Raw genomic sequence first — 27,067 nt, forward strand, 5'->3', positions numbered from 1 at the left:
CTGCGTGCTGCTGACACTGAGCTTGCATCAAATCGGCCCTCAGTGAACATTTTTGAGCAAATCTATAAAATTATGGATTTAGTAAACCTCTGATATTTGGTTACCCTAGTGAGGTCTACAGAGTCTAGTAAACGTGTGACTGAAATAAACTAGTTGTTGCCTTAAGTAAACAAACCACATAACAAGCACATTTCAACATAACTAAATTCTGGGTTAAGTTTATCACTGAAAAATAGATTTTTTTTTTTTTTTTCAAATTTACAGAAAGTAATTGTATGCTTATATATTTGAATGTCATTGCACCGGATACCAAAATATCAAAGCAAATGTCTCTGTGCTTAGTGCTGCAGGAGCTCTTCTCAGAACTAACTTCACTTTTCTGAGTCATTTTTGCTCAGTGACGTTTAATCAGCTGATGTCAATTTTGTCGAATATGGAAAAGCATAGTGTAATACTATTTTTGCTATACCCGTATGCCCTCATTGACGTAATAATACATTAGATCTAAAATTCACACATGGAATTGATGTTGATGGCGTTGAAATTCTGCAGCAATGTGATATCATCTCAGATCATTATCTACTCTTGTGTATACTCCATTTAGCCAAGGCTGCAAAACCAACTCCCTGTTACAAATACGGTAGAACTGTCACTTCTTTTACTTTATAAATAATCTTCCTGATCAGTTTCATCTCCTAAGCATGCCAGATAGCTTAGAAGACCTTGGTTGCAACAAGTATCCTCCTGTTTACTTTATATTTGTGTGTTGGCTATTTGACCGCTTAGGCACGTATCTGTAGCCCCCGTCTCAGAGTCAGAGTGCGCGCACAGGAGGCCACCTAGGGAATAGTATCTCTTTCATAGCTTAATACACTTTTAATAACACTGTTTAATATCAAGCATGTCCCACAGTTTAGCAACAATAGACTGCATTTCATAACTCTCATTTATTTGGCTGATTTGGATGTCGATTTTTGGGCTTTTAGGGAGGAAGGAAAGCGCACCACTGTGAAGGAAAGGAAGGTGCGCGGGACGGAATGCAGCAGTGGCACAGTAATCGTTTAATTTCGGTCATCTTGTTTTTAAAATCATTGGAAGCCAAAATCGAAATTGAAAAATCAAATATGATTAATCACACAGCCCTAGTTGCAACAGAAACTATTGGCTCTCTCTTTTTCAGCACATGGTTGCGCCTTTGAAGATTATGGAAATAGTCTGACGCCATGGTATAACGAGCACACTCGCATCCTCAAGAGAGCAGCTTGAAAAATGGAGCGCAGCTGGAAGAAAACAAAACCAAAGGTATTTCATATTTTAATGGAAGGACAGTGTTACTGCACACAGAAAGGCCTTAACAACTTCAAAACTGATTACTTTTTAACTCTCTGAGAACAAACACAGCCCTAGGTATTTATTTAATACAGTGGGGTAAATTAAGGTGAAATAAAGCATCAACTTCAGACATTTTCAAACAGCACAGCAGTAATGACTTTATGAACTTCTTTACTTCCATGATTGATACTGTTTCTGAGAAAATTATAATTTTGCAACCATCTTCTACAGTATCACATCAAACGTCATGCTATTGACCCCCTGAGGAAAAATTCCAATCATTCTTTGAATTGAAAGAATTGGAACAATGAGGCAATTCTATGAAGAATTGTCTAAAGTTGTTAAATCATCAAAATCAACAATATATAAATTAGACCCTATACTGACTAAGTTACTGAAAGTGATGCTTCCAGAAGTCATAGATTCTCTTCTTAATACTATTAATTCATCATTGTCATTAGGATACATACCAAAAACCTTTAAGCTGGGTGTTATTAAACCTATTATTAAAAAATGCAACTTGATTTTTTTCACAATTACGGACTCTTATTTTGATGTTCTGTTTCCCTTAGTTCCTGTTTCCCTGCTCTATTTAGTTTTGTTTTTATAGACCGATCTTGATTTTCTTTTTTTCTGTCATAAATAATAGCAAGGGCAGCATTCTCACAACTATGTTCCTTTTTAGAAAGAAATTGCATCTGTGAGGATTTCCAGTCAGGATTTAGACAGTATCATAGTACTGAGACTGCTCTAAATTATGACATATGCTCTCATTAACATATTCAGAAATGTTAGTTCATGCGTTCATGACATCAAGGTTAGATGACTGTAACGCTCTACTGGGCGGTTGCCCTGCATGCTTAATAAACAAACTCCAGCAGGTCCAAAACGCAGCAGCTAGAGTTCTTACTAGAACCAGGAAGTATGACCATATTAGCCCGGTTCTGTCAACACTGCATTGGCTCCCTATTAAACACTGCATACATGCTGCTTACTTACAAAGCACTAAATGGTTTAGCATTACTCTTTACACGTTATAGCCCTTCACATCTATTGCGATCTAAAAATTCTGGCTAGTTTATAATACCTATCAAAATCAACTGCAGGTAGTAGATCATTTTCCTATTTAGCACCCAAACTGTGGAACAGTCTTTCTAGCCTTGTTTGGAAAGCAGATGCACTCTGTCAGTTTAAATCTAGACTAAAAACATATCTCTTTATCCTGGTATACACATAACACATAATCACATTTCTATAATTCACATCTGTTAAAAGATATAACACCCCGATGTACTTGTTGCATATATCTATGCTAATATTAGTGTCTCTGAATCATAAATGCACAGTGTTCACAACAGCCCCCCCCCCCATCCACACACACACACTTGATGAGGTTAAGCGCTCATGGCATAATATGTTGTTTAAAGCAGCAGCCTTCTGAATATAAATCCTTGAGCTTTAGCTGCTACACCACAACACCCCATTGTTCAGTGTTCAAACTGCAGGTGGCAGCACCGAGGGAGATGTTGACACTGAGTCGGTGTTGTTGGCAACAAAATGTTACTAAACATTGTTTAATTTAGCCTGCTGTCCGCAGTATGCAAATCATCTCTGCATGTTACACTGTATCGACACAATGCCTCAGTTTTACCTTCCATTTCCAATGTGATGAATGAACAGGAAGTAATATCATACTTGATTTTAACATCTTAAAAATGAAAAACACACCACTCTTATTATTATTGTTGTTGTAATTATTATATTATTCTGAATACTTTTACATACTTTGTAAACTAAAATAAACTGTAGGTAGTGTACAGTGTGTCTAGCATTTTTGAACCTAGCCTTTTCGATAAGAATAGAATAAGGAAGTGTATATAGGAGAAGAGACAGGATGAAAAGGAGAATGGAGACAAACTGAGGAGGATGTAAACACACAGAGACAGTCTGCCAGGAGCCTGGCTTAACACCACCCTCACTGCAACCCATGCCAGCCAACCAACCAGAGAGCCACCATCACAGGCCTCACACGCACAAGACCCGTCGCCAGGGAGAAAAAGCCCTGAGCGTGTGTTTGTGTGTGCGCATTCTGATGGAAAGACCTCAATTATCCTGATGGGGTCTTCCAGCCTATACACACCGAACAGAGATGAACACTAATCAGCAGTGCCTGTTTATGAGACATCGGTCAAGATTATTTGGTATCTAATCTAGTTATACAGAACAAAATCAAGTCATCAAATGCTCCCGCACACTCTGATCTTCTGGATCTGTCCGCATCTTATCGGTTCCACCGCAGGGATTCACATCCTTCCGCTGCTGAAGGCGACAGCAAGGATCCTCTAATCACAGAAAAGAACAAACACTGTTTTGGACTCTGAATATATTATTTGCTTTGAGGATGTTTATAGGATTGCTAATAGAATTTCTGTTTTTAAGTATCCAAAGAAATTAATTTGAATTATTTTCAGATCTTTGAAGATTCTTAGAATATTCTTTTTGATACTTTTAGAATCAGTTCCCATTAGAATTTCATCTAGAGATCCTTTACACATCATTTAGAATCTTTTGGGGTCACATTTTAGATTAGGGTCCAATTCTTACTATTAACTATGACTTTTTGCCTAAATAAACTCCTAATTACGGCTTATTAATAGTTAGTAAGGTAGTTGTTAAGTTTAGGTATTGGATAGGATTAAGGGATGTAGAATATGATCATGGAGAATTGGACCCTAAACGATCAACAAATTTCCTACAAAGCTGTGCCAGCTTCAGGTCTTTCATATCTGCATTTTTTATTTTCTCTCTCCAAGAATTTGGACACTTTTTTTGTGCTATCTTTTAAAAAAAAATAACACAAGCACAATTTCAACTCAAATCCGTATTTCACATCCATTTATTTATTAGCAATTAAGTGCTGTGTGAGTACATTGCATTTGTTATGGCCTATATATAAATACTAGAAAACAGGAAATTTAGCCAAAGCGCTGTCAGGGAATGGTGACCTCTGGTGGTGGGGAGGTGGTATGACAGGCACAGAGTCACACTGATACACCTCAAATATCAACTAAAATGAATGTCCAATTCAGGAAGATTTGTTTTAGAATTAGAAAAGTAGATAGATAGATAGATAGATAGATAGATAGATAGATAGATAGATAGATAGATAGATAGATAGATAGATAGATAGATAGATAGATAGATAGATAGATAGATAGATAGATAATCTATCCGTTTAGATGGATAAACGGATGGATGGATGGATGGATAGATAGATAGATAGATAGATAGATAGATAGATAGATAGATAGATAGATAGATAGATAGATAGATAGATAGATAGATAGATAGATAGATAGATAGATAATCTATCCGTTTAGATGGATGGATGGATGGATAGATAGATAGATAGATAGATAGATAGATAGATAGATAGATAGATAGATAGATAGATAGATAGATAGATAGATAGATAGATAGATAGATAGATAGATAGATAGATAGATAGATAGATAGATAGATAGATAGATAGATAGATAGATTGATTGATTGATTGATACAGATGTTGCGGTAATTTTATGCCATCAGTTGGTAAAAAGATTTCTCACATTTCCACTTTTATTCTCAGGAGAAAGAGGAGGCAGAAAGATTAGCTCGTCCTCTCTTTCTCTTTCTTTGTCATTCCTTTGGTGGCTGATGTGAGAGCAGTGCTCTGTGGGCACAGTCTGTGCCTCTTTTTGATGCCAAACCCTTTGGCACACGTGCCAGCTGCCACCAGTCACTGCAGATGAAACGGACACTGTGGCCATACCTCTATAATGTGCTTGCTCTCATTTATATTCATCTTCTGCCCTTTGTACAACATTCAGTATTCTTTCTTATATTTTACAACAGTTTATGTTATACAATAGCATAGATTCAAATTCGAAATCCTTGACAGATTGTTAAGTCTCTTTTTGCAGCTGGTACCTGATTTGTCCCTATCTCTAAAGAGTCAGAATTCAGCACAACATCTGTCCTCAAATCTGATTGACTGAGCGTTCCAAGAGTGCTTTTCACTGCGTGATGCTGCTTGTGTTTGAGCTTTCCAGACAAACTGTGAGTCTGTGTATTAGTGATAGGGATTTTTCAGTGACTTTCTGCAGCTTACATCAATACAACAGTAAGTCATTGAATCATTCATTCAACTGATTTGTCCAAAACGGATGATCCATTTAGGAATAAAACAAGTGACTGGATTCTTTTGAATAAGTAATTACTTTGTGACCATTAAAAAAGTATGTTTTATATAGTTTGATTGTGTGTAGTATGAATGTAATCCAGATGTACTACATTCGCAATGTAGTTAGTTTCGTGCATGCTATTGCGTTCCAGGGCTAGTTGCGTTTCGACTGTCACCTCTGTGGCTTGATTGGGCCTCATCAGTGCTTCCTCTGGGCCAACAGCTAGAGTTTTTTGGCCCACCGAATACCTTGGTACAAAGCGAGCCAACTAGGGCTTGAGGAGTGGTCATTAGTGGTTGTCACTGTAAAATTTTTAGTGTTAAACATTGGTCAGATATCAATGCTGAAATATTAAGTCTATAAGTAAAGACCAAACATTCGCTTCTGTCATGCTCATTTTGCGATCTAACTAGTTTTCAGTCAGCTGAAGGTGAATTGGTGAGGTTGTGTGACATCATTCAATGGAGGCGTGTTAAGGGCGGGTTTTAGGGCAGCACTGTGGGGCTACTGGCCAGACAGTGGAAACGCAATTTTATTTTGGCCTCGTTGCTTGAGGACCGAGACTATTGGCCCCACCCAGCACATTGTTGGCCCTGGCTCACATTGACCAGACAGTGGAAAAGCGGCTATTGTCATGTGACCTATCAGTGTCAGTTGTGCTGCTTCACTTCCATTCACAAATCCTCTGCCGTGATCTCATGGGATAGTAAAGTCTCCATCGAATGTGCACTTCAGAAATTCATCGAAAGTAGTAAGTCATCCATTTGTGAATTCGGACGTACTACAATTTCACATACCATTTTTTACCTAATATATAGCAGGAGTCGATTTTGGATACAGCCACTGTCATATTGAATGAGTTATCTTTGTAAGTGAGTCATTGAATTATTCACTCAACTGATTTGTTCAAAACTGCTGATCCATTTTGAGATAAAACAAATGACTATCTTTGTAAGTCACTGAATTATTCACTCAAATAATTTGTTCAACTGACAGCTGTTGGTATGAATATCAGACCTATATACTTTGTATCTGCCCTGCTGATATTCAGAACAACTAGACTTTTGCTCATGATGTGATGCTTTTTAAAGATATTTGCTGAAGTATTTTGTTGTTACTAGCATGTTGTGTTTGGGATGCTGGTGTGCTGTTCTCACCACAAAGCTGTTCCACCAGTTTAACTAGCAAGACTATGTTTAGTCAACTAGTTATACACCATAGACCAACCTGTATATAAACCAATATAATGAAAATGTATACTGATCTAGGCTTTTCAGCAGGAGTTACAAATAAATACTATGGCATATGAATATGGTAACCATGATATACATTCATACCCCGTGAACATAACAGCACATTTTGTAAGGGTTTTGTCTTTGCCATTGAAAGGGTTCTTTGTGTGTGAATACATTTATTTGAATGGGTGTGTTTGGCATGTAAATGCGTGCACACACACATACACACACACACACGGGTGGAAAATTGTATGTTCTATTCCATTACCTCACAAAGGTGATTGACTGGAGTGATTTAGATTTTCATTTTCCAGATAGTGGAGTCTGACATCCATTTCACCACCGCCCGCCTCCAAAAGATTCAACACAACCTGCCCCCACCCGCAGACCCGCTGCCCAAAACCACAATATCACTGGCTGATGATCCCAATAAAAGCACAGCCAACCACCACCAACTAAATCTATTGCCTTTTACCTGCCAAACCCCAAATCTCCACAATGAAAGAACTACCCCCACCCCCGCAGTGTCTGAAATCCTCCCCCATCCTGCTGAGCTGTTGATGGGGTAAGCTTTCCCCATTCCTCCCCTTCACAGGACACACTCAACACCATGCTTCATTCATCTTACTTAGACCCAGACTGTCACATTTGGCAACCTCTGAATTAAGAGAGATCAGTACTCCACCCGCCCTTCAACACCCTGTGCCGCACGGATTCCAGCCCCCACACGTGTCCCCTGCAAATATTAAAGCCATTCGACCTTGACCGAGAGGAGAGGAGAGAACAGAGGAGTCAAACGCAGAGCTTTCTAAAGCACAGCACCGGAGCCCTGCGTCCCAGCAGGGGCACACAGCCTGCCCTTTTCTTAATGTGCTTTTTACATTTGATTACCGGCCTTGTAAAAGCTCACTCTAAACATGCGGACCATGCTGAACATCTGTTAGCCATGCTGGGGGAGCCTGAACTCACCCCTGTGTCCTCTCCTGCCCCGCAAGCATCAGGCTCAGTCTGGATTATAGTTTACTCTATGGGCACTGGAGTGTAATTAGATATTTTTCATTATTGTTTGTTCTACTGTCAACAAAGACATGCATTAGACAGCCTGCCTGTCAACATCTACTATTAGGAACATTTTAAATACATGCATGAATGGTTAAAACTGAAATATTTAATTGTGTACGCCAGGATATATGTATTTAGATACAATATGATGAGTCTGTGCATTATGTATGTAATGGGCAATTCTCAGAAACATGTGTGTCCCTATGACATACTACTAATTTAAAACCCTTTAAAAATGGTATAAAATGAATAACGAAATTTAAAAATATATATTATTATTAATTCAAATTATTATTAAATTAATCAGAATATAAACTAATTTGCATGTCTCCACATATTAATACGGAAGAGGATTAGGGCCAAGCAATAATAAAAAAATAAAACCATCTTGAGATTAAAGTTGTTAAATTTCGAGAAAAAAAATCATTAAATTTCGAGAAAAAAGTCGAGATAAAAAGTTGAGAATAAACTCGTTAAATTACGAGAAAAAAGTCGTTAAATTACGAGAATAAATTTGTTAAATTATGAGAAAAATGTAGTTACATTTTGATAAAAAAGTCAAGATAAAATGTTGAGAATAAACTCGTTAAATTATGAGAAAAAAGTTGTTAAATTTCGAGAAAAAAGTCGAGATAAAATGTTGAGAATAAACTCATTAAATTACGAGAAAAAAGTCGAGATAAAATGTTGAGAATAAAGTTGTTACATTTCGAGAAAAAAGTCGAGATAAAATGTTGAGAATAAAGTCATTAAATTACGAGAAAAAAGTCGAGATAAAATGTTGAGAATAAAGTCATTAAATTACGAGAAAAAAGTCGAGATAAAATGTTGAGAATAAAGTTGTTACATTTCGAGAAAAAAGTCGTTAGATTATGAGAACAAATTCGTTAAATTATGAGAAAAAAGTCGAGATAAAATGTTGAGAATAAACTCATTAAATTTCGAGAAAAAAGTCGAGATAAAATGTTGAGAATAAAGTTGTTACATTTCGAGAAAAAAGTCGAGATAAAATGTTGAGAATAAAGTCATTAAATTACGAGAAAAAAGTCGAGATAAAATGTTGAGAATAAAGTTGTTACATTTCGAGAAAAAAGTCGAGATAAAATGTTGAGAATAAAGTCGTTAAATTTCGAGAAAAAAGTCGAGATAAAATGTTGAGAATAAAGTCATTAAATTACGAGAAAAAAGTCTAGATAAAATGTTGAGAATAAACTCATTAAATTACGAGAAAAAAGTCGTTCGATTATGAGAACAAATTCGTTAAATTATGAGAAAAAAAGTCGAGATAAAATGTTGAGAATAAAGTTGTTAAATTACGGGAACAAATTCATTAAATTCTCATAATTTAACGACTTTTTTCTCGTAATTTAATGATTTTATTCTCAACATTTTATCTCGACTTTTTTCTGGAAATTTAACAATTTATTTCTCGTAATTTAATGAATTTATTCTCAACATTTTATTTAGACTTTTTTCTCAAAGTTTTTTTTTACCATGATATATCTCTAGCAACGGAAATCTGTTTTTCATTTTAAATATTTTTAACATTTTAATGGAAAAATACATTCACATTTTAAATGTTTTATGGGAAAATACTTTAAAACAAGGTTTAAATGTATATAATTATATACATACATATATATATATATACATACATATACACACCCACCCTGTGTTCTCCCTCACTCTGTCGGTTCTCGTTCGTTTGATTGTAATGTGCTTTTCTCCTTTGTTTCTCCTGGTTCCTCAGTATTTTGTTATTAAAGTCTGCCTTCTAGTATTCCTCGTCGTGAGAGTTTCTACACACCAGGTTACGTAACACATATATTGCTCATTGTCAATTAATGTTAGCTGATGTTACTACAGTTGATAACTACAGTTGACAAATGAAACCTTATTATAAAGTGTTAGTGGAAAAACAAGTACGAAAGATATTGATTGTGAGTAAACTGGAGTGGTGCAATGATACAGTATTTGCTAGGCAGGGACATAATGATCTAGTAGCCACACTGACCCCTGAATTTCAACTCCAAAACATTTTGAACAGGACTGTAACAGTATTTGGCAACAGAGTTGTTTTGAAGGAAAGATGTCATAATATGTGATTTAGAAGGTACACGGAAACGGAGTGATATTACAATACTTTACTAAGGTCTATATATTTGATTTCAAAATATATTATGTATTATGAACATATGTGAATTTGTTGCCCTTGTGCATCGATGAGCCTTGGGAGCCCAACACCCTGTCGCCAGTTAGAAAAAACTGTTGGTAAATTTTCACCACTGACCGAGAGCAACACACAAGCCTTGTCGTTTCAGAAATACTTTGACCCAATCACCTTGCCATAACAATTTGGCCCTTGTCAAAGTCACTCAGATCTTTATTTCTGCCCATTTCTGCTGAATCCAACACATTGATTATGAGAACTGATTGTTTGCATCTAATCTACCCGGACCTTAATATGTGGCCTCATTAGGAGATGATCAATGATATTTGCTTAATTGATTCACCTGTGCCTGATCATAATGATTTGGCTCACCAGTGTAATGTACCACTGTAGGGTTAGTAACAATAATTAGCTTATGGCACTTTGCAAGGCTGTTACAGATTGGAGGTAATAAAGAATTAGCCATAGAAAAATATATATTTGTTGGTCACTAATCTTATTAGGGGGTGGCGGTGACTATGCACTAAGTAAATAGCTGATGTACTGTATGTCCAAGAGTCACAGGACATCAGAGCATTTGAGGTCACTACAACACCTCAGGTTATTTCAATATTCATTGTTAGCATTTGCCTAGCGAGCACACCATGTGTGGAAAGTCTGAATTAACATCAATCAGCCCACAGAGAAAGGTCACTTATTTCATGGGTCACACACAAACACAAATACCTATTCCTTCAAATTGTAATTTATGATTGTGCTGCAGCCGTGGCACATGTCATGTGACGCGTGTGGAGTGTAATTCAAGCATTATGACATTACCTTCACAGCAGGCAGGCGGAAATCGCCTTTTTTATTCAGTAGACTGACTCTTTACTAATGGAGATGGATTACTAATTTAGACAATAATTCTCGCCATAAATTATACTGTTCATTTGATATAAAGTCAGTGGTGTGAATCAGAACTGTGAAAATAATGTATTCAAACCGTAGATGGAAAATGATGTAGTCTGTCTGTTAAAAGGGGGGCAGTCTGACTGCAGGATATTTCAAGATAGGAGTGTGTGGTTGCGTAGAAACCATCCTACATTTGATATAAGACAGGGGTGTCCAAACTCTGTCCTGGAGGGCCACTGTCCTGCAGAGTTTAGCTCCAGCTTGCCTCAACACATCTGCCTGAATTTCTAGTATGCCTACTAAGACCTTGATTAGCTGGTTCAGGAGCAAAGACTATAGAATATCACGAGATGCGTCATTGTTTTGAATGGGAGAAAGTGCGACGCGCAATATGGCGGAAAAAGTCCCGCCTTCTAAATAAGAGCCAATCACCGACTGGTAAAGTCACCGCGTCACTGCAGCGGCCGTTAGAAGCTCCGGTTCCTATAGAAACAGTCAGACATGCACTTCATATAGAGACGCGCACTTAGGACTGCGCATGCGCATTAGCTTGATCCAGCCTGAAAAATACAGTTTTTTTGTCATGATTCGAGCGTTTAGAAACAAAATTTATGAGACAGTTGTTGTCAGATTTCATTGGTGATTTCAAATATGAAATTTAATCGAAAGCTTGGCAAACAGCTTTGGAGAATTTGATGTTTCCCCATTCAAAGAGAATGCCCGAGAGGCATTTCAAAAATGGCCGCCCAGTGAAATTATTGTCTTAAAGGGTTAGTTCACCCAAAAATGAAAATAATGTCATTAATTACTCACCCTCATGCCGTTCTACACCCGTAAGACCTTCGTTAATCTTCGGAACACAAATTAAGATATTTTTGTTGAAATCCGATGGCTCAGTGAGGCCTGCATAGGGAGCAATGACACTTCCTCTCTCAAGATCCATAAAGATACTAAAAACATATTTAAATCAGTTCATGTGAGTACAGTGGTTCAATATTAATATTATAAAGCGACGAGAATATTTTTGGTGCGCCAAAAAAAACAAAATAACGACTTATATAGTGATGGCCGATTTCAAAACACTGCTTCAGGAAGCATCGGATCATAAATGAATCAGTGTATCGAATCAGCGGTTCAGAGCGCCAAAGTCACGTGATTTCAGCCGTTGGCAGTTTGACACGCGATCCAAATCATGATTCGATACACTGATTCATTTGTGCTCCGAAGCTTCATGAAGCAGTGTTTTGAAATCGGCCATCACTAAATAAGTCGTTATTTTGTTTTTTTAGCGCACCGAAAATATTCTTGTGGCTTTATAATATTAATATTGAACCACAACACCAAAATATTTTACATGGGAACGGCAAGCGGCAAGAATTGCTTAGATTTACAAATACCTGCGGTACTCCGACTCTCTGCCACAAGGAAAAGTGCATACGTAAGCAATTTTCCACGTCAAACCCGGTTACATATTTATGTTTTTATAAATATTAAAGTTAGCATGGAGTACACAAGATCAAATCTGTGCATACATTCATTTTTGTCAATTGATTCTGGAGTGATTTGGTTATAATACATTTGTTTTATTACACAATTTTGAGGTTGGTAAGATTTTTTTTAATATTTTTGAAAGAAGTCTCTTATGCTCTACAAAGCTGCATTTATTTGATTAAAATAGAGTAAAAACGGTAATATTGTCAAATATTATTACAATTAAAAATAAGTGTTTTCTATGTCAATATAGGCTGTTAAAATATAATTTATTCCTGTGATCAGAGCTGAATTTTCAGCATCATTACTCCAGTCTTCAGTGTCCCATGATCCTTCAGAAATCATTCTGATATGATGATTTGATAACATTTCTGATTATTATCAATATTGAAAACAGTTGTGCTGCTTAATAATTTTATGGAAACCGAGATACATTTTTATCAGGATTCTTTGATGAATATAAAGTTCAAAAGGACAGCATATTGAAATATTTTTTTGTAATAATGCAAAAAGTCTTTAATGTTGCTTTTTCCAGTTTAATGCATCCTTAAAGTATGAAAGTATTATTATTTTTTTAAAGTACTGACCTCAAAACCTTTGAACGGTATATGGTCTGCAGAATTAATATTTTTACATTCATATATGACAACTCTTAGTTTACAATGTGGAATGACATTCAAATAATCAACAAAAGGTCACACGATCTAAAAGCATGGCTCGTCAAGCTTCATGGATTTTTATGAGTGCACCTCTGGTGGCCATTCCATGGTTACCAGCAAAAAGAATGGGAGATAATTTAATGGGATTTCATGGAAAATGAAGGATCTGCAGCTGACAGAAGGGTCGTGACTGAGGGAGAGCTGACTGACCTGAAACACAGAGCTCTGGGAGAACGACGAAGAAACACAACCTGCTCTGATGCTAATGAATGAGGACGTGATCTAAAGGCTGTTACTGCGGGACGAGCCATACAGTGCTATGTAAATCTCCTCTGAAGCTTTATACATGTACATCTAGCAATTAAAACATGGATGTAATGGGAAGAGGGCCGCCGCAGGACTTCCTCTCTAAACACATCAGCATGATTGAGACAGACCTGGAGGGCAGTGGGTCTTCAAGTCAACTGTCACACTAGATATTACATACAGAAGCCCTGCTTTATCAAGGTCATCTGCTATGATTAAAAAAACACAATGCACTGCACAATGCAGGTTTTTTTTTTTTTTTTGCTGACAATAATTTGGGTAAGAGGGTAGAATGGTTTATCTTAAATGTAGTCAACACAATTTGTGTACAAACTGAGAAAGTGAAAGTGACATTATTTACTTAGTTGTATCCCAAATTACACACTATACACTATGCACTTATGCACTATGTACTCATCCATGTAGTGCGTGAACTGTATAAGGTTATTTTGACATTTAAATTTTGTGAAGAAAATGACCCTTGTGTCAAAGTTAACGTGATAATTTTGTCCACTAGAAGTCGCTAGAGGCCTATTCAAAACAAAGGCGTAGCTTGATGACGGCAAGTTTGAGCGCAGAATCTTGGGACATGTGGTCTCCACCTCAACGGACGGCGCAAAAGAATAGGGATAGGACTCAGGAAGAAATCATGTTCATAGAGGCGATTATTAACGTTACCGTAGTATGAAGCAGAGCAGGAGCGAGTGTTGTGGAGCTGAACGAGGAGCTGGAGCGATTGATCAACACACGCCTCACGAATAGCAGGACTTTTATTATGACACAGTTGCCGGCGCCGCTTCCGCTTTTCCGGTCATGAGTTTGAGGTAACACAGCTCTGTTTATCATATTAGATACATTTGAGTGTGTTGAAAATGATGTTATGACGTTACTCTGAGCGTTCACTCGGTGGCTGCTGTGAGACACTGTTACACACTGCAGTAAGATAGATCGATTTTACAATATCATATTAAATGCTGGATGGCTTGTGTTGATAAATGGCATGAAATTAATTTTAAAACTTATTGAATGATGGAGAAAATGCTGTATTACTGTTACTAAAAATAAAGCTGCATCTGATTATGCTATGTTATCTACTTCACATATTGTTTTTCTCTGAGGCATGGTAAAGCATGATACTCGCAAAAAATCAAGAAAATTAGATTTAAACAATATAGACTAAACGTGTTGAGCTATATAACAATTAGTTTTCTGTCTATAAATATATCAAACAGTTGTTCCCTTGTCTATTAAAACGTGTAAATATTAAAGCATCCTCAGTGTTTCCATGGTTTCTACAAAATAAAACCGGAAACCGATGGTAACTCGGGTATGATGCAATTGACAGGCGACTCCTCACACGTCCCGGAGCCTTGGCTAAAATTGCAATTTCTCACGATTTACAAATAGTTGCAAACATTTGGGATATTGTAAGTACTCAACTGAACAAAATATATAACAATGGCCTAGTGGTTTTTGGATATTTCACTGCAAAAATATTACACATTGCACCTTTAACAGTTAAAAAACATAGATGTTAAAGCAGGCTGTATTTGACCCTATGAATCAGCTGTAGTTCAAGCCAAGGTTGCCAGGTCCACCGTTTTTCCCATACCAAACATTATTTGTAGTGCGCATCCCATCCAATTATCACAAAGAGCTTTGTTCTTTGTTACTTTGCTAAGAAACAGTCTCAGCTTTCAAATTCTGTCCATTTTATAACAAAATTCAAACAATAAATTGCGTTTTGACGCTCTTAAATGTTACGTGACAGATCACTGTAGCGCCTCCGTTCAAGCAGCAGTGGTTTTATACTTTAATAGCAGTTTTACACTTTAATACTTTTAAGTTATAGCACGAACAAGCATGCATTAACATCAAAACATGTTGAAAGTTACAGTACAACTTGACGTCTCATGTAATAACTCAATTATTCACTGTTAATTACGTGTATGTTTGAATAGACACTTGACTTCATGACAAATTTATGAAAACTACCTTATGTGCAGCTGAGTTGTATACAAACATTTCGGTTTTTATTTGAGTGCATTATATCTGAAAATATATAGCAGTTGAATATAATAGCTCTGTTGTGTTTATTGTTATAATAATGTACCAAACGAGAAGGTTCCCTGTATAGTTTACACCATTAGTTGGGAGAGATTTGTTTTTCCCTATTGTTAGGTATCATTCTGAATAATAAGCTATCTGTATCGGTGGAGAAATTTAGTATCGGTGCATCTCTAATTTTAAGAGATATCTTTCTGAATCTTTTTTTTTTTTTTTTTATGAATTAAATGACTCAGAACACCATACTAAAAGTACATTTTAATAAATTAACGTATTCATGCTCAAATCAAATACAAAACACAGAACCAAAAACATTAACCAGTCATGTTGAGAGCGTAAGAAGGTTTTCTAAAGTCAAGTCTAGATCAAGGATTGTGAAATGTACATGGACTGTAAATATTCCTCCTGAATGTGTGTCTACAGTAGAAGTAATTCTTTCGACTCTCATGTAGAGGTCTGGCATGTGAAGGCAGAACAGAGTCAGATCAACCTGACAGAAGGAATAAAAAACAACCCAAAAAAAATAAAAAAAACAAATCACAGATTTTGAAAAATCACTGGTGACGCTTTACCTGCAGAGCCGTAAACGTGTCACAGAAGATAAACATTCATAGCGTACACATACGTGAATAACAAACCTCTCATAGTCGAGCTGAATGAGCAGTATAAATGATGACTGAGGATTGTCTAAAGAGTTTATGTATCATACGAAGAGATTATCATGTCTGCACAACGTCACCATCTTTATTTACGGCTCTTCAGATAAAGCGTCTCCAAAACTGACAATATCAAATTCACAATGTTTTACAAAAACAAAACAAAAACGGCCATTTGTAACAGAAGCGCGATCTGTCGGACTCGAGCGCCAGACGACCATCCCATAATAATGCTGAAGTATGCCCCGCCCACTGTGCCGAGCTCCGCACTTCAGCTTCAGCGACCCCCGACAAAAATGGGGAGGAAGACATGCAAGATATAGGAGCATAACCCATCAGACAGGGAAAAAAGGGTAAGTACTGCTCCAAAAAATACTATAATACAAGAGTCCTTCATATTCAAGTCCAGACAAAAAACAAGAGCGCAGCTCTGAGCGCCGGTAAACAGTATCGTGGTTCATTCGCGCAACGGCGGAATGACGGCGATGCTAAAAGAGGATGTCTTCATTCTTGATGAGTAACTCCACCACCTGTCTCTGGTAGCGGATGTCGTTCAGAGCCGTCATGGCGTCCAGATCGGGCGCCCGCATCAAAGTTGGGCCAAACACGATCCCGAGATTCTCAGCGTTCATCAGGTTATCCTTCTCGTTCTGAGTTACCCTGCAGACACACACACACGTATATCAGTATGTGACATACAACTACTATTAATTTCGTTAATGAAATCTATGATGAAAAATGTTCATTGATGACCTTTTTTCCATGACTAAAATGAGACGACACCAACACCATTAAACGATAACTGTGACTAAATCAACACGCAATATCACTGATGAAAAAAAACAGACAAAATATTTCAGGCTGTTTTTAAAGGATTATGGATCATTTACTCACCCCCATGTCATCCAAGATGTTCATGTCTTTCTTTCTTCAGTCGAAAAGCAATGAAGGTTTTTGATGAAAACATTCCAGGATTTTTCTCCATATAGTGGACTTCACTGGGGTTCAACGGGTTGAAGGTTCAAATGTCAGTTTCAGTGCAGCTTCAAAGAGCTCTACATGATCCCAGACGAGGAATAAGAGTCTTATCTAGAGAAACCATCGGTCATTTTCTAAAAAAAATAAAAATTATATACTTTTTAACCACAAATGCTCGTCTTGCGCTGCTCTGTGATGTGCCACGCGTTACGTAATCATGTTGGAAAGGTCACGTGTAACGTAGGCGGAAGAACTGCGGTAGGGCGAAAAACTCCATCTCATTTTCTCCTCCAACTTCAAAATTGTCCGTTATCGTTGTTTTACCTTTTTTTGTAAAGCCCGTTTGACTTAATCTTTGCACACTCGCTTTATAGACACTGGATCGGTACTTCCGCCTACGTCACATGTGACCTTTCCGACATGATTACGTAATGCGTGGCACATCACAGAGCAGTGCAAGACGAGCATTTGTGGTTAAAAAGTATATAAGTTTTTATTGTTTGTTTCTCTAGATAAGACCCTTATTCCTCGTCTGGGATCGTGTAGAGCTCTTTGAAGCTGCACTGAAACTGACATTTGGACCTTCAACCTACTTTTATGGAGAAAAATCCTGGAATCTTTTCCACAAAAACCTTAATTTCTTTTCGACTGAAGAAAGACAGACATCATCATCTTGGATGACATGGGGGTGAATAAATGATCAGGAAATTTTAATTCTAACCCTTTAACAAACCCCTTTTACGAGCTTTCATGGTTGCGGTTGCCAGATGTCAAGATTTGAAATCCCTCAATCAGAGCTTTTCTTTTAAAAGGATACATTTTTCTGCCTGGTGTTTTACTTAACACAAACAAGCAAGCTGGAGTTCAGCGATCTACATTTAAGATATTCTGCTTAAATGTAAGTGTCATTCAGCCAGTCTGTTCCTTCACGAGTTTTGATGAATGATGACAGATTTTCATTTGACTTTATCAAGTTTCTCACCTTTTTAAATGTGCCATTAGATAGCGCAGTGTTTCGCAGTGAGCAGGAGGCAGCAGCTTCAGCGCTTCATGAAGAGCTTCCAGACGCTCATCAGGGTCTGTCACTTCTGACACAAACAAGCAAACAAGTCAAAAACTGTGTTAAATTTCTCCACTCATCTGCAGTATGATTGTCAAAACGATCTGTAGACTAGGGGTTGCACAGACTAGTCGACTTTAATGCTCTGCCTTGATGCTTTAAGCTTGACATCGACTAGTTGCTGATCATGGCCTATAGAGGGCGCAACAGGATAAGGAAACTTTGAAGTCCACTTTTACACTCCGTTTTCAACAGTTAAAATGTCAAACAAATGCATACCCCGAAAGCGCTCCACAAGATATGTTCGATTATACCATCTGGTTGCTCAATAATGCACGTTTTAAACAGCTTATCGCACACGCAAGTTAATCACCGTTCTAAACTAATGCACTGCTGCACTGTAATGCACACACATATAGTGTATATAGAAACATTCAGAAGCGCAGAAATGTATTGCCAACACTGTTCTGTGATTTATCAATAAAATGGCTCAGAAACTGAAAGGTTCTAGCATATATTTCTTAGTAACTAAAACCCTTAGTAGAGACAGAATTAATTCACAGGAAATCGCTCTCTCACTAATGCATTCTCAAATAAATGTAATCTTTATCTGTAAATGCTACTTTATCTGTATCTGATTTAGGACAAGCAGAAATCTGTGAAAAAAAGAATGACCCAAATACAAAAGAACTGATAAAAATAAGCTGTTATGTACAATAGCCTTGTGGGCAGCGCTGTATTATATGCCATTGCTGTGCATAAGGAAACCCGTGTTCGAGTCTCAGATCGAGGTTTTAGACTTATTTGTTCAATAATGACGTCACCAGCGACTAGTCGACATTGACTTGACTTTACTCACAAATGTTGATTTAAAAAATAATCTGAAGGCGTTCAACCCCTACTGTAGACATCTCAACAAGACTTAGCAGGCAGCAAGACTTCAGGATATCAAATGAAATATTATATGAGCTGCTTTATTTTCTATTTATTGTATTTGTGGTCTGCAATTTTTTTTATGTTACCAAAATTTGGGACCATTTTAAAGTTTAAAACCTTGATGTCTGCAATTATTTTCATGGAATAAACTTAAATAAAATTGCAAATTACACAAATTAGATAGATAGATAGATAGATAGATAGACATGAAAATTGCATTAAAAATACTCAGAATGGGTAACAGGGATGCAAATAACAGGGTTGCAGATTTTAAATATGTAGGAAAGAGCCAGAATTCAGTGTCAGACACATAATAGAGAAATCTAAGGTGTGACTCACTGGCAGCCTCGATGAAGCGTGGATATGCGTCATATGTGATGACGGGGATAGGCAGGTCCCTGAAGTAGAGTTTAAGAGCACCTGTGATGACGTTGATGTCTTCATAGACGTTGACGGAGATGTCTGCTTTCTCTCCATCTGAACACATTGGAACACAAACACATTTCACCCACGGCTGCGGGGAGAGCGAGTCGTGTGATGTGATGGGAACTGCAGTGATCAGCGCTCTTGTTTGGCTCTAGGGATTGAGCACGGAGACATTCAGCTAACTTTATCTTATTCTGGGTTTGTGAGGTGTGTTGTGATGCTGCCATGGTGCCAGTATTTTAATATATGTTCAAATGTAATTTATTCCTGTGATCAAAGCTGAATTTTCAGCATCATTACTCCAGTCTTCAGTGTCACATGATCCTTCAGAAATCATTCTGATATGATGATTTTTGATGATCAAGAAACATTTTTGATTATTATCAGCCATCCTACTGTAATTCAGCTTTTTCATCACATGAATAAATGACATTATAAAATATATTCAAATAGAAAATTTGTAATCAAATTTCACAATTTATAGTTTTTTGATGAAGTAAATGCAGCCTTGGTGAGCAGAAGAGACTTTTTCCAAAAGCATTAAAAAAAGTATTCCAAACTTTTGACCAGTAGTGATTTTTTAAGTTCATTTTATTTTAATTTTAGGTAAAGTTTTTGTAATTTTGTACTATGATTTTTTTTAAAGTTTTGTAAATATACCTATTTAGCTTTAATTTATTTCATTTTTTCCCCGTACTTTTAGTACTTCAACTTATTTTAAAGTCACTATGAAATCAAAATGGATAATTCTTAATTTTTATGGAATATTGCAGTATTTATTAGAAATGATTTATCAATCTGCATCTTTTTTTTCCAATTCACGTGTCCTCGTAATCTCCTCTTGCAGCGTCATCTCTTCTCTTCTCTGATGACGAGGATGGGGCATATTATTAATATTAATATTTCTAAACAAACAAACAAGTATGCAACAGGAATTACTGTACAAGGAATCACTAGAAGAATCCAAAAATATCCTACTGGATAAACGGAAATTCCTACAGGGTCTTTTTTGATTCATACTGTATTTGTTAGAGTCCTACTGGATATTGTGTAATCTTCATCAGAACTCTACTTGCTGCAGCCAGCAGAGACCTGTCGAGATCATATTATTTCTTTCTCTCCAGCTTGATCATATTCTCTCTCCCTGTCTCCGATACTGTCCTCGTGTCATCTGAGAGTTATTATGAAACAGTAATGCATCTGAATACGAACAGATGGGCGAAAATCCTCCCACAAATGTGCCATTTTAACATTTAAGCAGCTCAGAATATTTCATATTACATAAACCCACAGCTCTATATGCAAGACAAAGAGTGACCTAAAAAAAAGCAGTGGTGAGCATGTGTATACGATTCATCAGGATTACACACACAGATATGTGCGTAGGCATGCGTGTGTGTAGAAATGTGGGGGTCGAGACGGATCAGTACTGTACGCAATCACACAAAACGCCACTCACCTCTGTCGAACGATAACTTCACATCTTCGATTAAGTCACTGAACCCAGAGATTCGATAGAGACCCTCTGACTTCAAACCTGAGAGACAAGACAGTTCAGATTAACAAACATGAAAATTGCATTAAAAATAGTCAGAATGGGTAAACAGTATAAACATAATCTACATAAAAATGGCCAAGGTAATAATGTATAGCGCTGTCAAGAGTTTGACATTTTGCCTGTCAAAAAATACTAAGAATCCTTAGTATTAGAGAAAAACAATATATCATTGAAAATGTTGTGAAAACAAAACGCACAAAAAACACCACAAAACACAACATAAAACAACAAAACACAACACAACAAAACACAAAAAAAACACAACACAACAAACCCCCACAAAACAACATAAAGCAACAAAACACAACACAACAAAACAAAAAACACCACAAAACACAACATAAAACAACAAAACACAACACAACAAAACACAAAAAAAAACACAAAACACAACAAACCCCCACAAAACAACATAAAGCAACAAAACAACACAACAAAACAAAAAAACACCACAAAACACAACATAAAACAACAAAAAACAACATAAAACACAACATAAAACAACAAAACACAACACAACAAAACAAAAAAAAACACCACAAAACACAACATAAAACACAACATAAAACAACAAAACACAACACAACAAAACAAAAAAAAAACACCACAAAACACAACATAAAACACAACATAAAACAACAAAACACAACACAACAAAAAAAACCAAAAAACACAAAACACAACAAAACACACACACACAAAAAAACACAAAACACAAAAAAACCCACAAAACAACATAAAACAACAAAACACAACACAACAAAACACACAAAAAACACAACATAAAACAACAAAACACAACATAAAACAACAAAACAACACAACAAAAAAAAACACAAAACACAACAAAACACACACAAAAAAAACACAAAACACAACAACACAACACAACAAAACAAAAAAACACCACAAAATACAACATAAAACAACAAAACACAACATAAAACACAACATAAAACACCACAAAAAAACACCACAAAACACAACATAAAACAACAAAAAACAACATAAAACACAACATAAAACAACAAAACACAACACAACAAAACAAAAAAAACACCACAAAACACAACACAAAACACAACAAACCCCCACAAAACAACATAAAGCAACAAAACACAACACAACAAAACAAAAAAACACCACAAAACACAACATAAAACAACAAAAAACAACATAAAACAACAAAACACAACACAACAAAACAAAAAAAAAACACCACAAAACACAACATAAAACAACAAAACACAACACAACAAAAAAAAACAAAAAACACAAAACACAACAAAACACACACACACAAAAAAACGCAAAACACAAAAAACCCCACAAAACAACATAAAACAACAAAACACAACACAACAAAACACACAAAAAACACAACATAAAACAAAACACAACATAAAACAACAAAACACAACACAACACACAAAAAACACAACATAAAACAACAAAACACAACATAAAACAACAAAACACAACACAACAAAAAAAAACACAAAACACAACAAAACACACACAAAAAAACCACACAAAACACAACACAACACAACACAACAAAACAAAAAAAACACCACAAAATACAACATAAAACAACAAAACACAACATAAAACACAACATAAAACACCACAAAAAAACAAAAAAAACACCACAAAACACAACATAAAACAACAAAACACAACATAAAACAAAACAAAAACAACATACAACAAAATCCACACCACAAACTAGTGTTAATTTCGTTAACAAAATCTATGATGAAAAATAATCACTGACAACTTTTTTTCTCCATGACTAAGACAAGACGATGACGAGACGACACCAACACCATTAAATGATAACTGTGACTATATCAAGACGCAATATCATTCATGAAAAAAGACGAAACTAAAATGTAGTTAAAAAATAAAAACGTTACCAAAACCTCTCTTTGTTTTTGTCAGAGACAAAAAATTACAGACTGTTTTGAATAAGCTGCTATGAGCTTTTTATGCTTGCAGTTGCCAGATTTCAAGAATTTTCTGTTAAAAGAATACGTTTCTACCCGGTGATTTACTTAATCTTTGCAATCAGGCAATCATATGCACATGCTTTCTTTACACTGCGGAAGAAGCGCGGATGATCTGAAAACACAGACATACAAGTAAACTGTATCTCCGTTGAGATATTCTGCTTAAATGAAAGTGCCATTCAGTCGGTCTGTTTCTCTCCACGAGCCGCTAAATCTGCGATCAAACACGATCTGTGATTTGAAATTGTGTTTGCTGAATATCTGCACTTATGCAACCTCTGTGTGACTATACCAAGTCTTTTTGCAGCTGCTTTAATAGAAAAACATTACAGTAATTTGGAATTATTGGATTACTAGGAATTTCACTGTTTTAAATTTTTTTTAAGTTTCTTGTTTTACCAGTAGGCCTATATGATAAATAGCCTATAATAAATCAGGAAACAAGACAAGGTAAAATAAAACAAAACAAAACACATCACAAAAACACAACAAAACAAAACAAAACAACATATCACAAAAAAAACAATACACAACAAAACAAACCAAACCAAAGCAAACCAAAACAAACCAAACCAAAACAAACCAAACCAAACCAAACCAAACCAAACCAAACCAAAGCAAAACAAACAAAAACAAACCAAACCAAACCAAAACAAAACAAAACAAAACAAAACAAAACAAAACACAAAACAAAAAACATTATACAAGCCACTAGCCATAACACTGGCTATCAGTATTCGCAAGATAAGCGTCCCACTTTATATTAAGTGTTTTTAACATTAAAATTAATCATTTGACAATGCACTTATTGTGTACATGCATGTTTTTTTTTTTACATTGTGCTTATACTTAAAAAAAAATCTGCATGTAATTACATCTGTAATTCATTTCTGTAACTACATCTATAATGACACTGTTGACCTTCTCTTGCCTGTTAACTCACCCTTAAACCAACCCATCCCACCAAACCTGTCCTAACCTTACCTGTATCCACCTCAATATCAGCACAAAATGTTTCACAATACAACATCAACACAAGAAGTACACTGTACCTAATAATTTGTTTTAATTTAAGTACATAGTAGTAATATATAATATATAGTGTCAAATCATTTCAAGACGTTTTATATCCCTGCATCTCTCTCTGTTTAGCATAAATACAAGTCAGTGATGTACTCACCTCTTGATTCGATCTCTCGTATGCACATGTCCACCACCATGGGTCGTTTTGCGTTGTGAGCCTTGACGAGTGTTGTGAGGTCACAGCTGTAAACCTTCTTCACGTGCTTCAGGTCCGGTTTGCAGTCGTTGGGCACCATCTTAGAGCACTGCTTATGGACATTCAAGCCACAATCTGAGGAACACACAGACAAAACACAGTAAATACCCTTCAGCTGACCAGACATTCCCATTCTAGTCTTCATTCATTTCATTATTCCTGCCAAAACAATAAAAGGTCAATAAATCAGCAAATACAGCAATAAATCCACCACGCTCAGTCACATGCTGAAATGACTGAATAAGTGTCTTGTGTGCGCAGCGCAGCAGTTTCACGCCGATATTATTGATCCTGAATTGATATGCTGTAGTTAAATTAGACCCTGTTCGTTTTGTCCCAGAATGCTGAGCTTTCATTCTGCTTAATCAGTGACCTCTCTTGACCTCCGATCAGTGATGTCAGCGGCTCTGATTGGCTGATGGTGATTTCAATGGTGTCACCTTGGCGATGACAGAACATGCCAGGACTACAAATGGTGCCTTATAAAATATGCATGAGCAATTTCAGGCACCTAATAGCTTCATAATCCCCAAAAATAAATCTCTGAGAACCTGGAGGAGTAAAGTGTGTGCAACTCACATCAGATGTGAACAAAAAGAAAAGAAATAAAAATAGCTAATTGAAGAGATAGTCAATCCAAAAATGAAAATTCTGTCATCATTTACTCACCCAACCAAACCAAACAATTTTGGTGACCATTGATTTTTACTGCATGGACCAAAAAAAAAAAAAAAAAAAAGTTCCATAAAAGTCATTCAGGTTTTTACAGGGTCAATAAATGATTACATAATTTTCACTTTTAGGTGAATTTTTCATTTAAGTACAATATAGGGCTAAATATTAAGCATGACCCTGGACCACAAAACCAGTCATAAGGGTCAATTTTTGGAAATTGAGATTTATACATCATCTGAAAGCTGAATAAATAATCTTTTCATCATTGATGTATGGTTTGTTAGGATAGGACAATATTTGGCCGAGATATAACTACTGAAAATCTGGGATCTGAGGGTGCAAAAAAAAAAAAAAAAAAAAAAAATCAAAATATTGAGAAAATCGCCTTTAAAGTCGTCCAAATGAAGTCCTTAGCAATGCATATCCACTCATTTTTGATATATTTACGGTATGAAATTTACAAAATATCTTCATGGATCATGATCTTTCCTTAATATCCTAATGATTTTTGGCATAAAAGAAAATACAATGTATTGTTGGCTATTGCTACAAATATACCCGGTTTTGTGCTCCAGGGTCACATATATATTTCTCTAAAATATTGCTAATAATTATAGAAAATATAGTACTGAAGAAACAAACATAAATTGTTTTCCTGCAAAAATAAGGAAATGTTAAACTAAAAATCTGAATTCATTAAACAAGCAGAATATGTAAATTGTTACAATTTACATAAAATGTGACAATTCATGCGAGAATAATTGTATGAATGCTTTATGTAAGAATGAGAAAATTTACATAAGAGCCGTTTAAGAATAAATTTATATGAAAATGTATTTTGCTCCTGTATCACAAATGAGCCCGAATTACAAAAATAACTTTTCTCAAACAGGTTTCTCAGACATTCCCTCTGTCTTCCATTGGTGGGACAAACAGATAGTCCCGCCCCTAACACATGCTAATGGTTGAGCCAATGTTATGTCAGGCCTCTCAAACAAACTTCTGGGAAATAAATGTAAGAAATTTTAATTAAAAAGTAAAATAATATAAAAACACATATTAGCGTTGACTTCGTTCTTTTAAACAGGAAACACTTAGCAACCCCCAAACTGCACCCATGCAACCAGTCCAGACAGACTCAAGGGCTCACACGGCATATGCAAATTTAGGCAAATTAGCTGATTAATATATAATGTGGCCTCCTAAATGGGCCAGCTGCTTCAAAGCAAGTACCAGAGAGACATGGCTGAAGACGGGAAAAAGAGGAAGACTGAGAACACAGAAAAATAGAGACAAGAACCAGCTGAATAAGAGAGCTCAGGGCAGATGTGTTCAGTGTGAGCGACTCTGAAAACAATATGACCTGGAGGAGAGAGAGAGAGAGAACGAGCTCTATTGCTCTTCAGATCTGTACTCAAACATAATGGTGGAGTGGGCAGTGATTGTCAGTCCTGCGGGCGACACCAGACCTCATTTCCTGCAATAAATGGGCCAAACGCTCTGCTCTGCTCTGCTCTCTGACCGGCTTTAAGATTTAAACCCACAAGACTGTAATTCTGAATCCTTTCATCAGCTTTTGATTGTCTACAATTAAGGATGATGAAAAGCAAAAATATTATGAAAATGCATAGAAATATAATCTTTGTATTCATGTTATATTCCATATATTCCTGAAAATTTTTCATTTTCCATCCAAAATTTTAAATCATGAATATAAAAGGGATGATGTCACATAAGTCAAATTATGTGATATTTTCCAGAACATCAGAAAATTCTCTATATGACACTGTTTCCTGTTTTATGTTCTCTTGTCACATGGCAACAAACGTTTTACTAAATGTTAGTTAAACCTACGGAAGAGGATAAGGGCCAAGCAATAATAAAAAAATAGAACCATCTCGAGATTAAAGTTGTTAAATTTTGAGAAAAAAAGTCTAAATAAAATGTTGAGAATAAACTCGTTAAATAAAAAAAAAAAGGCGAAATTACCAATACCAATTACCAATAACCCTAAATAAAGTCATTAAATTATGAGAAAAAACTCGTTA

The 27,067-nt window shown here is 36.0% G+C and overlaps 1 protein-coding gene across 2 annotated transcripts in view; it reads right to left on the reverse strand.

Moving 5' to 3' along the window:
• Positions 1-15,684: 15,684 nt before the first annotated feature.
• Positions 15,685-27,067, reverse strand: part of chn1 (chimerin 1) — an 81,517-nt gene continuing 70,134 nt past the window's right edge. The window contains exons 9-13 of one of the 2 annotated variants that reach the window (XM_048192814.1): positions 24,246-24,419; positions 20,955-21,032; positions 19,409-19,546; positions 18,056-18,158; positions 15,685-16,755 (exon numbers count right to left, since the gene is read on the reverse strand). In XM_048192814.1, coding sequence (XP_048048771.1) covers positions 16,584-16,755; positions 18,056-18,158; positions 19,409-19,546; positions 20,955-21,032; positions 24,246-24,419 — 665 coding nt within the window. In that variant the 3' untranslated portion in view covers positions 15,685-16,583. Of the gene's footprint in view, positions 16,756-18,055; positions 18,162-19,408; positions 19,547-20,954; positions 21,033-24,245; positions 24,420-27,067 lie in introns of both variants that reach the window. The other variant, XM_048192813.1, reaches the window with a different exon arrangement.

The sequence above is a fragment of the Megalobrama amblycephala genome, linkage group LG6, assembly GCF_018812025.1.
Source record: "Megalobrama amblycephala isolate DHTTF-2021 linkage group LG6, ASM1881202v1, whole genome shotgun sequence".
NCBI lineage: Eukaryota > Metazoa > Chordata > Actinopteri > Cypriniformes > Xenocyprididae > Megalobrama > Megalobrama amblycephala.